The 14,357-nt window shown below is 34.1% G+C and overlaps 1 protein-coding gene across 1 annotated transcript in view; it reads right to left on the bottom strand.

Moving 5' to 3' along the window:
• NAALADL2 (N-acetylated alpha-linked acidic dipeptidase-like 2) overlaps positions 1 to 14,357 on the bottom strand; it is an 880,510-nt gene that overhangs the window by 137,044 nt on the left and 729,109 nt on the right. The window contains exon 11 of the mRNA XM_004674978.1: positions 4,818 to 4,913. Within this exon, the coding sequence (XP_004675035.1) occupies positions 4,818 to 4,913 (96 nt within the window). The remainder of the gene's footprint in view (positions 1 to 4,817; positions 4,914 to 14,357) is intronic.

Genomic DNA, 14,357 nt, shown 5'->3' with positions numbered 1-14,357 from the left:
GCATTAAACATTTTGCATTTCAGTGTCTTGCTAACTCTAAGCCACCCTTGGCTTATAGTAGGTTACTAAAATACTTAGGTAACTAATCACAATTTGTGAGCTAAATGTTGAAGATTTAGAAACATAACTAGAAAATTCCTAGGTGTAGAGGGAGAAATAAGCCTATTTCAAAACATAAATCCATGGTGATTTTTATTCACTTATTAAAGGATTTAGCAGCTAAGATTTATATTGGTATTTCATTCATATGTAGTCTTTGGAGGAATTAGTTTGGCTTCTATGGTAATTAGGAAACAAATGCTATTTTAGGTAATTGTAGAGATAAGAAAGCATCTTCCACATTGATGCAGCTTGTGTTGTCCTCAGCAGCTTTGTATTGTACCACCTGTCACTGGAGGCATGATGAATTACACCTTTTGACATCAATATCGAACCTCATTCATTACTTTCTTAGGGCCCATGGTTTATATCACATAAGACAAATGCCAAGATATCTTCAAAATGAATACAAAAATTAAAAAGAACAGCAGGGCGATGTTGGAAATCTACTTTCAAGGACTATGACAGCTCACATTACATGTGTTAAATTTTAATTCACAAAATTACTGTTACAAATCATTAACCTAATAATACTTAGAAATTGTAAGTAAACTTGATATAAGTCATATACATAATATTTAACAAGGGTTCAGAATGCAAAGTTTCTCACTTGAAAAGAATGAAAGATTTCATTACATAAATATATTAGATGCATATGTTTACACTGAATTTGAAGTAAAAAAAAAAAAATGCCCGGATTAGGTCTTTTGGTATATACATCTGATTTTATTATAATATATAAGAATACTATATTTAATATTTTAAGGACTTCTAAGTTAATGTAAATATTGCTATAATCAGAGCTTGTACTATACAATTTTAAAAACCATTTCTCATACTCCATAGCCTTTTCTTTGTATAATAATGATATAATTTTTACTTAGCTGAATATTATTTATCCCAGTACTTTTTCTACAACATCACTTCACTATAAGGAGCACAACTGCACTAAATATATGATATCCTATAACAAGTCCACTATTGTGCTCATCCCGCCCCTATTTTGATCAAAAGAGACTATGGCAATGGTGAACGGGTGGATTGGTGGTGGGAATTTTATGGAGACTACATCTGAGAGGAAAAAGCAAACATTCCAAAAAATAATGATTTAAAATATATATATAAATAAAATAATTCAATAAAATTCCACTATTATACTTAAAAATCTTTTCAAGATTTGAACACTTCACAAATCAAATTTTAATAATCCATTGTACCCAAGAATTATCAGTGTATCCTCAGCATTTAATTAGTTCGGTTATTTCTATCAGATGTTATTTCCTTTTCATTTCTTGTTTCAAGTAAAATAAATTTCAGAAAATTTGGGCCTGGTTTGAAGACTCTAGAACTAGTAGTTTTAATATATGAAACATTATACTAAGTTACATAAATAGTACATTTCTAGGGAACAAAATTATATCATAGTTTCAGCCTCACAGAATTCTAAGGAAGGTTACCCCATTGTGAGGATTACTTTAGCATGCACCCCATTTTGATGTAAATGAGTTTCTACTAATAATATAAATAATTGATCATTCAGATAAAAATCTGAAATCTCTGTTCCATATTTCCTAGTTGTGTTATTTTCAACCTTTCTACATTTATACTTTTATTGCTAATCAAAGAAAATTTGACTTTACAATAAATTTACATTTATTTTTCCTGAGTTTTGCTACTGGTGACCTATGACTAAACATGTGAAACACAATTTCTTCCCTGGCATATGTTTCAACATGAGTGGTTGCCGTACGTAAAAATGATTGGGGAAACAAAATCAATGTAGGAAAACTATATGTGGTCATAGGAGGAGTGTAAGGAATCAGGTGAAAAAAAAATCATTGTAATAAAGTATAAACTAAAATCAACAAACAACTATAAACCAGAGACATTCTATGGGGGGAGAGAAGAACAGGATCAAAACAGGGGGAGGAAGAGCATAGGGGACTGTGGTGATGGCATGTGGGTGAAGTGGTGGTGGGAAGTTCACGGGGGTTACAACTGAGAGGAACAGGCATACATTGAACAAAAATTAAGAATGTTGTAAAAAAGGAGATATGAGGTCAGAAAAGTAAGGACACTTTCTTCTTACTTTTCTTAAACACGTCTTATTTTTTTCCAGTATAGACTTTTTCACAATATCCATCTGATGGACATCTCACATGAAATATATATGGAAACACCTATGGAATATATACTAATCAATATCTGTGCATGTTTTTATCTTCTCTTTGATGGTTTTTATTTTCTGTGGATTTCACAGTAAGAATGAATCTCACATATATTTTCAGACAATGTTCTCTGCTTCCTTACTTGCTTCCTTACCCAAGCTGCTCTCAGAAGTTGTATTATAGTGAAGAACTCATGCAACAGAAAGCAGTATGTGTCTATACGTCTAAAATTAAGATTACTGAATTGTCTGTGATTGGTGATTTTATGAGCTCAGAAACCTTTATTTAATTATATATCTGATGTTAACATGATGTAAATTGCTCTACAAAATCTTTGATTATTCTAATCCAGAAGCAGAACAAAGAAAGGAAAGCTCTCTCATAGTCCTAAAATATTCTAGCGCTTGTTTAGAAATAATTAAAAGTTAAGTACATTGTACAAAATAAAAATGATGAAAATATATAAATAAAATAACTATACTTAAAATACTTTCAAGATTTCAAGTCCTCATGAAATAAATTTTATTATATATTATATAATATATACACATGCACATACACTAACTCATACAAACCCAAGTAGCTATAGAAGTACTTTTTCAAATAGACACATAATTACAACTACATACAGATAATGAATATTTCTTTTCTCTTACTTCATCTCCCTTTTACCATCCATTATTTGGAATACAGATAAGATTTTGGATACTAAGGAGTCATCTGGGTGACCACTTAAACTTAATGTTTAAATAATAATAATGAACTAAAAACTAAAATTAAATAATTCTAGTAGACTGGAAATGAATACATTATAAATGTATTTATAATTTAGATGTTTTGAACTTAAAACTTTTATGTAAAATAAAATTCAAATTCCCCTTATTCAAACAATTCAGTAAAAATAAATTCACAGAGACCTTAAATGTTCAGATTTTTAGTCTTTGCATTTGAGCTCATTCTATTGCCACTCATTAAATTCACTCCATTATAGCACATTGCCTCTTTCTTTCTTTCTTTTTTAAGGTTTATTTATTTATTCATACAGAACTGGGGTACAAGCCAGAGGTACAGGGGGCAGTGACAGGCTTCATCAGAGACAGAGTGGGAACAGAACAGGCAGATCAACAAAGTACACTGAGGGGAGCAGCTGGGGAAACAGGAAAGAGGTCTGCCGTGCCATGTGGAGCACCTCTGGGCAGGGGATCGAACTCGCACTGAAGCAGAGGCAGCCAGCTAGCAGTGCTGCGTCCAAACCCACTGCACCACCAGGGAGGGCCCACATTTCCTCCTTTTTTTTTTTTTTTCTTTTTAAGATTTATTTATTTATGCTTGCAGAACTGGGATACAGGCCAGAGGTGTGATGGGTGAGAGGATTCACCAGAGTTAATCCTCAGAGTGGGGAACAGAACAGGCAGATTGACAAAGAGCACTGCTGAGGGGAGCAGCGGGCAGGTCAGAAGAGGTCTGCCACACCATGTGGGTCAGCTCCCTGGCCAGGGATCTAACTCGTGCTGCAGTGGCTTGGGAGGGTTTCATAATGCAGTGCTTTAACCTGTTAGGCCACCAGGGAGAACCCCACATTTCCTCTCTTAAGAAGAAAATCAGCCTTGTAAAATTTCACTAATATTAAAAAAAGGCTCGATCTTTCAAGTAAGTATAAATAAATATGCATTATTAAATAGTAAAATTCCAATATGCTTTACAATTTCTATTATCATGCAGTATATAAAAGGTTAAACAGATAGTTATTAAAAGAAAAAAATCATATGATGTCATAGCATTAATTTCTCCAAACTATAAAATTTAATCTCCATACTATTAACTCACAGTATTATACATTAAAAATATCAGTGTAACCATCTTAGAGTAAAAACACTGGCTATAAATACAGTCTAACAGTGTCTTTTAAAAAGCAACTATTTTTTGGCCCTCCCTGGTGGCGTAGCAGGTTAAAGCACAGCACTAAGAAACTGCCAAAGGTGTGGCAGACCTCTCCTGACCCGCCCACTGCTCTCCTCAGCAGTGTACTTCGTCAATTTGCCTGTTCTGCTCCCCACTCTGTTTCTAGTGAAGCCTCCCACCGGCCCTGAGCCTCTGGCCTGTACCCCACTTCTGTATTACAAATAAATAAATCTTAAAAAGAAAAAAAAAAGCAACTATTTCTGAAAATTACTATAGTCACCAACCTTAAATATTGAAAGAAAACTTTGAAAATACAGAGACCGAAAGTACCATTTTATACTGCTCTCATTCTAAATTGAAGGGATACATATGAGGCTCTTCCACAAACTTAAATTCATATTAAAGAAAAAAATTGAATTATTAAAGACTGATTTTGAATATAAAATATCAGCTATTGGTCTGTATAATCCTGAGTGAGTTGTATTTTATCTTTACTCCTTAGTGAAATAACAAATGGTAATAAATCCTTTCTAATATATTCTATCAACTTGGCAGGATTTATTTATTTATTTATTTTTTTACTCATGGACCAATATAAAATATAAACAAAAGTTTTCTACCCTACTTATTAATGCATTCTTCTCTTACCTTGGTAATAGTTTCATGAAGGTTGAAAAAAGGATCGATCTCTTCAATGTTTGTTCCACGTTTGTGGAAAAAGGCCTCAGAAAGAAAACTTGGGCCCTGTGGAAAATCAGAAAAGAAGCATTTAAAACTCTTCATTGATTTTTTTTTTTCCAAATGCTTATTGAATTTTCTTTAAAGAGTCTAAGAGACTCTAAATTGTTTTAGGGTTTCTGTTGATTGCTAGACTTCATTCTATTGATCTAATTAACCAATCACAGAATATTTATAAATGAAAATAAGTAGAATTCTGTTAATTTTTGTAAATTGCTTTTATTTACAAAAAGACATTTTCTTACTCAGAAGAGAGATTTTCTTGCAGTTCCTTGTATTTCAAAAGCAGATTATATGCAAGTTAAAACACCTTTATTGACAAAGCTCGCATCTGAAACTTTTCTTCTATTTTATATATTATTTTCTATGGTGTAAGGCTGGTAGATTATATTTTTAGTAAAAGTGATTATCAACAAGAAAAGCCTAGGCATGTGGATACATGAGATTTTTTTTTTTAAGATTTATTTATTTATGTATACAGAACTGGGATACAGGCCAGAGATGCAGGCCAGAGATGCAGGGGCAGTGAGATGATTCACCAGAGACAGAGTGGGGAGCAGAACAGGCAGATCAATGAAGTACGCTGCTGAGGGGAGCAGTGGGCGGGTCAAGAGAGGTCTGTCACACCATGTGGATCACCTCCAGGGCTAGGGATCAAAATTGCATTGAAGCGGCTTCAGCTAACTTGCATTGCTGCACTGCAACCCATTGCGCCACCAGGAGGGCCCTGCATAAGATTTTAAATACTACAAAAGTAACTTCTAAACAATAAACTGTCTTTGGTAGAATTGTCCCATGGCTTTACATGTTGTATCAGACAAAACCTGCATCTTAAGATAGTCAAATAACAGACACCCAAATGAGGACATCCCAGTAGTGCAAGGGGTTAAGCCACAGCTGTCAGCAGTCACTGCAGCAGCACTTCATTCCCAGGCCAGGAAGCTGACCCACATATGGTGCAGCGGACCTCTTCTGTCTGGCCCTGCTCCACTCAATAATGTATTTCAGTAACTTTGCCTGTTCTGCTTCCCATTTGTCCCTGGTGAATCTCCTTATCCTTTGCACCTCTAACCTGCATCCCAGTTCTTATATGCATAAATGCATAATTTAAAAAAAATATATATATATATTTATATCAGATACTCTGATATTAGCTGCAGGTGTAGACAACTTTCAGGATTCAAGAAGACATGGGTTACTATTAATGCTACTATCCATTATGGTCTGAACATTTACTTTGGTCTTCCTGATTCATATACTAATTTTAGAAACTGTAAGGAAATGGTATCAGAAAGTGGGGACTCAGGGAAATTATTAGGTTTTGAGGACTCTGCTGTCATGAATACAAATAGTGTCCTAAAAGAGCTTTCTACTTCTACCATAGAGCTTTCTACTTCCTTCTACTATTTGAGAATGAAATAAGAAGTTTGTAACATGGAAAAGTACGCTCACTTAACCATATTGACCTTACACTTTCACATTCCCAACTTTGAGAAATACATTCCTGTTGTTCAGAAGCCACTAAATCTGTGATAATTATAGTATCCGCAATAGAATAAGGCACTATGTAAAACAATGCTCTTATCGTTATCAACATTACTAGTATCTGATACAATGATTGTTACTTACCACCCAATATAATTTTAACTTGGAATTTTGAAGTAATTATCTATCAGAAAACAGAAGACTGCGGCAGACAGATGGACAGAATATATCAGACAGACAAATATGATATCTTGAAGGATATCATAGGAAGAGAATCTTAACTCAGTCTATACTAAAAATGACTATATAGGGTAGGGTCTCATTGGTGGCAAAAGAGGTTAAGTCTCAGCATATGAAGTTACTGGCAGCCACTGCAGCACTGCAGTAATAGTTTATCCCTTGCCAGGGTGCTAACCCACCCACAAAGGGCACAGAAGACCTCTCCAGTCTTGCCTGCTGCTCCCCTTAGCAGAGTATTTCAGTCAGTCAATCTGCCTGTTCTGCTCCCTACTCTTCCTCTGGTGAATCCTCTCACCTTCACACCTCTGGCCTATACATCAGCTCTTGTGTGCATAAATAAATAAAATTAATCTTTTAAAAATGTCTGTAACAGTGTAATAAATGTAAGCTTAATCACATTAGAACTATGTATTAGAGTTACCCAGCAGCAGATCACAATACTTTGTAATATATCATGGTAAGATAAAAACTTAGGATGATGTAGTTGGTAGGCTTTAAAGTATAAATTTGAGAAATGAAACCAGCACATGCAATTCTCTGTATATTATTTCCATGATCCAGCATACTATCCACTCCTTATTTTGACAATACTACAATCAAATAAAGCTTTTTTTTGTTCTAGCTTTCATACATTTTTGTATAATAGGATAATGAATCACTTCTTTATTATTTATTAAAATTTATTTTATTTGTTTATTTTGCTCATTTTGTCTACCGATATAATACTAATTTCTCAGAAACTCTGCATGGTCCCAAACAAACTCCACTTTTAGTGACTTGCCTGAAAGCCATAGAACACCAGCTTAAAATACCATAGATACCCTTTCCGAATCTGCCAATTTTGAGAAATCACAAAAAAATCAGTTTGTAGGTTGAATAATTTTTGTGTTTAAGTAGAATGTGTGTTTAATACAATGTGATTAGTCTACTTACAAAAATAGGATTTTGGAGACAAATATGTATACATGGAAAAACACAGATTGTGGATCAGAGGTGTAACTGATGTGTTTACAGGCCAAAGAATGCAAAAGACTGCCAGAAAACTACCAAAAGCTGCACATGGAAAAATATTATCTGTCATAGTCCTTAGAAATAACCAAACTTGATGACATCTTGAACTGTTAAGGTAATAAATTCTGTTATTTAAGTTTATTCAATCTGTGATATTTTGTTATGTTAAGTTTAGAAAATTAATACACAGTGAAGTTGGTATCCTCCCTTACTGCAATAGTAATATTTTATGTCAGTGGGGTTTTGAATGTATTTAAGGCAGAGAATAAAGTTTACAATTTTGTTTTTCTCATATAATAATTGTATCAATATAATCATCTTATTCTCCAAAAGACTACGTATAATAGCTGAGAAACTACAATATCAATAGATCTGTTACAATGTGATATACATACACACATGCACATACATACATATAACATGTAATATGTGCAATGTATGAGTCACACATACAACATGTTATAAACTGCACATGCATGTATGTGTATGCATGTGTGTATAACACATTAATATTTGGATTGTCACATAGGAGACACTTTGTTCATGGCATTGATGTCACTAAAGGTAGTGAATATGATAATGATGATGGTGAATATGATAGTGCTAAAATTGAAATTATACAGGATACTGAAAAAAATGGAAATATTAAGATCCTATCAAGATCCTCTGAGAATCAGTGAACAGTTTATATTTATATAGATGTACTGTTCCAAATAGAAATATATTTGAATTAATTTTTATGAAACTGTGAAAGTATGAATAGATATTCTGGCATTTATTTTGATATAATAGTAAAGCTTGAAGTCCTTAAACATTTGCTTCAAGAGAAGTTTTAAATGAACTTCTTGAAATAATTTTATTAGTTAGCAAAACAAAATTTCATAAATAGTACAAAGATAAGATATCAGTCAGGCACAAATTGAATTATCCAATAAGAATATAAATTAGAAGTTAGAATTAATAAGTTTTTAAATGAATGTTTAATTTTAATTATTTAATAGCTGAAGATATTAAAATATCCATCTATGCCTTATTCTCCAAGGCAATACCTGTCCTTTTAATCCTTCACCTATCTTTTTGTATGATGTGCTTTGCTTCCGGTACCTCATTTATGTAATTATTTAAACAATAATCGGTTAGCACTATGTATCAAGTGATGCATTAAATGCAAAAATAGTATCCCTAATTTCATGGAGTTTTATTCTCATAGGATTTTGATAAATAAAGAATCAAACACCAGTGACTTTGAAAATACTGAGACCAACACCATTCTTTCCCACCTATACATGAACATAAACACTATATTTTATATATACTATTTTTATATTTTCTTACATAAAATGAATGAAAGGATTAAAAGGATGTAATGCTTTGTGAAAGTTTCCTACTTCATTTATATTAACTATCAGTGATGACTGTTTAATAATGGTTTTCATCTGTAGATGGATTGAGAGAAGTAAAGCACCATTAACCATTTTGATAGTGCTTTGTTTAGAACAATTCATTGACAGATTGAAAGGAAGCAATTCCTGAGTAAATCAAGATGAGGAAAGGTTAATAGGACTGTATGCCACTCAGAAATCATAGTGAGATTATCATAAAAGACATGACATGTATAAAGAAGGTTTATTTAGGATCTAATATAAAGTTAGGTTTCTATAGTCCTTAATCACTTCTCCTTTCTGTAACATTTAACAATATTTAACACATTTAACACACCCTCTTTTTTCACCTCTTTTGTCTGAAGTCAATGATTAGACACTTCTGTTTACATATTCATGGTATTGTCCTATCAGGATTTTCTTTATGAACTTCATTATCATTTCTAGGTGTTTACTCTTAGTCTTCTTTTCACTAATGGTTCCTAGTGGTTCTGTGACTTCAACTACTAACCTCCTATCACTAGTTCCAAAGTCTTTATGCCCTGGCCTGAAACCTGTTCTCAGTTCATTTCTTAGAGAGTCTTTGGGCACAACTTATGGTTAGCCAAACTCATGCATTCCCATCCATGTCTTTCCATTCCTTACATTGAATGATAAGTATAATCCATACATTTTGCCCAAATGCAAACTTTTATGTGATTTTTATCTGCAATTTATCTCAGTCTTTGTGCCAGAGGACTGCACTAATTTCCTTCCTAAGATGTTTAAGTAGTGTTCTACGTGTTCTTGTTAAAGTCTTAGTTCTACTGCTGGTCACATTCACCCAAACTGTGATTTCTAATCTATATAAAGCCCACACTTATTAGTATAACATTTTCTCAAACAATTCTTAACCTAGCTTCTTTCACCTAAGACTTAAATAAGTCTTTCTTTCCCATAACCTCATTTTTATTATCTCCATACAAATTCTTCTTATGCCACAAGTGGCTATTCATGACACCTTGAATCAACCCATACTAATTCTGTCCCTTAACTGACTTGGATTTCTTTTTCTATCTATAATTTTGTTCCTCCAACTTTTTTTTTTTTTTTTTAGTATTTACTTCTTTTTATTTATTCATGCATACAAGAATAGGACTCTAGGCCAGTGATGCTGGGAGTGGGAGGATCCATCAGAGAAAGAGTGGGGAAAAGAAAAGGCAGATCTACTGAAATATATTGCTGAGGGGAGCAGTGGGCAAGACAGGAGAGGTCTATGGGCCGTATTGGTTGCCAGCTCCCTAGCTGGGCTCTGAACCACTGCTGCAGTGGCTGTGTATAGCTTCTTAGTGCTGAGACTTTAACCTCTGTGTCACCAGGGAGGCCCGGGGCCTCCAATCATTTTGTTTCTACAACCATTTACAGGTATTTTTTCATATGCTATTTTTACTATTCTTTTGTCGGTTTCATTATTGCTTTATATTTACTTTAACTCATCATTTATTGTATTGTTGTATTTCTGTTTTTCTTACTATATAATGTGGTTTTTAAGTCTTGGCACATTTATATTATTAAAATAATCCAAATTTTCAGACACTTTTGAATAACTCATTCTTTCCTCAAACTTAGTGTCATATCCATAAATGTGAAATATAACCTCACCCTTCTCACCTCAGAGAGTTCATGTCAGACACAACAAATGAAGATACAAAATTGTTTGGTAGGAAGAGAGGGATACAGTACAAAATTGTTTTGTAGGAAGAGAGGGATACAGTAAAGGGTATTGGACTTTATCACACTTAACAATTACTTTTCCAGGGTCTCAAGGTGGCCCAGGAGTTAAGTCTCAGTGTTATCATCACTAACACATGAGTTCTACCCCTAGCAAGCAAGCTGACCCACATGGCACATCAGATATCTTCTGTCTTGCCCACTGCTCCCCTCAGCAGTGTATTTCAGTCAATCTGACTGTTCTGCTCCCCACTCTGTCTCTGGTGAATCCTATCACTTCCCATACCTCTGGCTCACACACACATGCATTGTTTTTCCATAAACAAAATTATGATTTAAAATTTAAATTCCTAAAAATATAACTTCCTATAATGAACTCTGCGCAATTTCTCTTTGAAAATCTACAACATTTAAAACAAATTTTGAAGACCACTATTGTAAATTACAGGAAGACCATGGAGAGTACTGACAGTAGAAGTGGCATTTTCTAGTGAATGTATTGACGCTAGCACATAATGATACATATGTAGGGGATAAATATAAACAGAAAATTTAGACAGAGGTTACTGCAATAATACAGTGAAAAAGATTAAGAGATTAAACCAGAGCCATTGTAATAGGGACAAAATAGAGAGAAATATTGATAGATACTTATGATAAATTATTAGTATTTAGTAATTATATGAATGTGGGAGTAAAGATTGCAAACATTTATAAATTTGATCAAATGAGTATATAAGAATTCATTAACTATAAAAGCACTTGAAGTTGTAAAGCACAAAAGAAAATAAACTTTAGGACCCTCCTCCCCCACAGTGGTACAACGGGTTAAAGCACAGTAATATGAAGCGATCCCCAACCACTGCAACGTGAGTTCAATTTCCGGTCAGGGAGGTGACCACATGGCGTGGCAGACCTCTCCTGCCTTGCCACTGCTCCCCTCAGCACTGTACTCCAGTACATCTGCCTGTTCTGCTCCCTACTCTGTCCCTGATGAATTTTCCCACCCCTTGTACCTAAGACCTGTACTCTACTTCTTGTGTGCATAAATAAATAAAACTTAAAAAAAATAAAAGAAACTTTAAATACCCAATGTTAGATGTGTGTGGGGTATCCATATGGAGTCATCCTAGGAGTGAGTGATCATATTTCTCAAGATTAACACGATGTAAAGACCAAAATTTGAGAAGTATGTACAGTATAATTATACATGCTGACTTAGAACAATGTTGGGCATGAGGCAGTGTGTACTCTCTGAGAAACACCACAAATTCTAATTGGCACTGACAGCTAAGGAGTAAGAAAATAAAAGCAAAGCCCATGAATACATAGAATTGAAAGAGAACCCAGGGGTCACAAAATAGAGAATATTTGGGAATACAGAATCAATGCCTGGAAGAATGAGATACAATAAGATAAAATTATTCATTGGAAGTGCTATTTCATGCATCCTTGGTGTTTTTTTGTCAGAGGTGTTTCTGCAGATTTGAGAGCACAGGAAATGGAATGGGGTTGAGAAAGTAAATGTGAGAAAAAGTGAATTACCTACAATGAACAATGTTATTCTTTTTAGAAACTAAAATTGAGTTGAGAAGTTAGAAAAATTGATCAGAAGATAAAGAAAGTTAAAGATCAAGGAAAAGTTTATTGTGTTTTAGACAGGATTGATGTGGACAGATTTTTAAATGAGAAGGTGTCCAGAATATAAAAAGGGATTTTTTTTAAATGAAGGGGGGGTGGGAAAAGGAAAAATAGTAGAACATGATCTTAAAGGGAAGAAATTCAAGCTCAGTAATGTTACTCAGACAGAAGACAGGCAAACCAAGGGAGAAAAAGATATTGAAGTGAAGGGAGGATATAAATATGGTGGAAGACTATGTTTGTATGTATCGATAAATGAAGAAAAGAAGAAAAAATTCAAAGGGCATGCTTAAATTAGTTCTAGACTAAGGTGAGTTGAATAAACATTAACCCATGACATATTATTTAAGAAAATGATCATTTTGTTCATGTTGACCTATTGGATATTTACACTTAAACATTCAGCACAGATCATTTCTATTTAAATGGGCTTAAAAGCATGATCTGGAATGGTTATAATAGTAATAATTTCCGGGCTCTCCCCGGTGGTGTGGTGTCATGGGTAAAGGCACAGTCCTACGAAGGAAAGCTGACCACAACCAACTCAGTGCATGTTAGATCCCCGGCCAGGGAGGTGACCCACATGGTGCAGCAGACCTCTCCTGTCTCACAGGTTGCTCCCCTCAGGAGTATACTTCATAAGTTTGCCTGTTGTGCTCCCCACTCTGTCTCTGGTGAATCTTCTTACCTCCCTTGCACCAAGAATAAATAAATCTTAAAAAACAAACAACAACAGGCCCTCCCTGGTGGTGCAGCGGGTTAAAGCACAGCACTGAGAATCTAAAGCCACTTCCTCATGAGTTCGATTCCCGCCTGCCCCGGAGGCGACCACATGGCGTGGCAGACCTCTCCTGACCCGCCCGCTGCTCCCCTCAGCAGTGTACTTTGTCGATCTGCCTGTTCTGCTCCCCGCTCTGTCTCTGGTGAATTCTCTCACCCTCCGCATCTCTGGCCTGTACCCCAGTTCTGTACAAATAAATAAATAAATCTTTAAAAAAAAAAACAAAAAAAAAAAACAAACAACAACAAAACAAACAAACAAACAATGCTTTCCATATATCACTAGTTTTAGCACATTACATGTGAAATTCAATTTAATCTATGGTCATAGTTTTAATGTAAGAACTAGTATCACCCATTTATCAGGGAATTTAGAACCAATGATTTTCATATAGAATGCAAGATTCCACCATAAGTTCATACTATTGCTAGATTCAAGCCCAGGTTTATCGAATTCCACAGCCCATACATTCAACTTATGACATCTCTCCTCCTTTCTACCAGAATTGCTCAGAGACAAAGATTATGGGCTTTTGAATCTAAGTGAGAAAGTTTGCTTTTTTTTCCCAAAACTTATTCCAATTTCATCCAAGTTTTAGTTTTCTTAACATAAGCAGCATGAACACTATGTGCAATTTAAAGCATTTAATCAGTCTTCCTGCTTATACTAAGTAAAGTCCCATATGCACTATTCTTACTTTAATAATCTCCTTTCTCCAATCAGAGAATGTACATATCAATACTTACATTTAATATATGATATGAAAACACTTGCAGACTTTGAATGACACTGACATTCATAGTAGGTTGGGTTGAGAAATAAGATAATCACAGCCATAATTTTTTAAACGCATTTTCAACACTATTCCAAGTGAATTAGACTTGATATATCTATATCATGGAGTTTAAATAGAGTATAACAATCCAAATGGAGTAATATTAACACACTGTTGTCTGAATATATTCATTTTTGTTTTCAGTTATTTTGTTCAAGTTGTAGGAAAGCCTGTATTGCTAGTTTTATTGAATATATTTGAGGTGTCTCTATAGTCTATTTATATTGATTTAGAATCTTAATTTTTAAACATGAATGAGACATTGGGAATATTAATTCATCATAAGAATATAAAGTGAAACATGGAAAATTCAAATGATTACCTAAGTTTTACAGTCATAACATAGTCAACGGAAAGCCAATGCA

The sequence above is a fragment of the Condylura cristata genome, unplaced genomic scaffold (genome assembly GCF_000260355.1).
Source record: "Condylura cristata isolate star-nosed mole 26May11 unplaced genomic scaffold, ConCri1.0 scaffold00003, whole genome shotgun sequence".
In the NCBI taxonomy this organism is placed as follows: Eukaryota; Metazoa; Chordata; class Mammalia; order Eulipotyphla; family Talpidae; genus Condylura; species Condylura cristata.
This window is presented reverse-complemented; position numbering and strand designations above follow the sequence as displayed.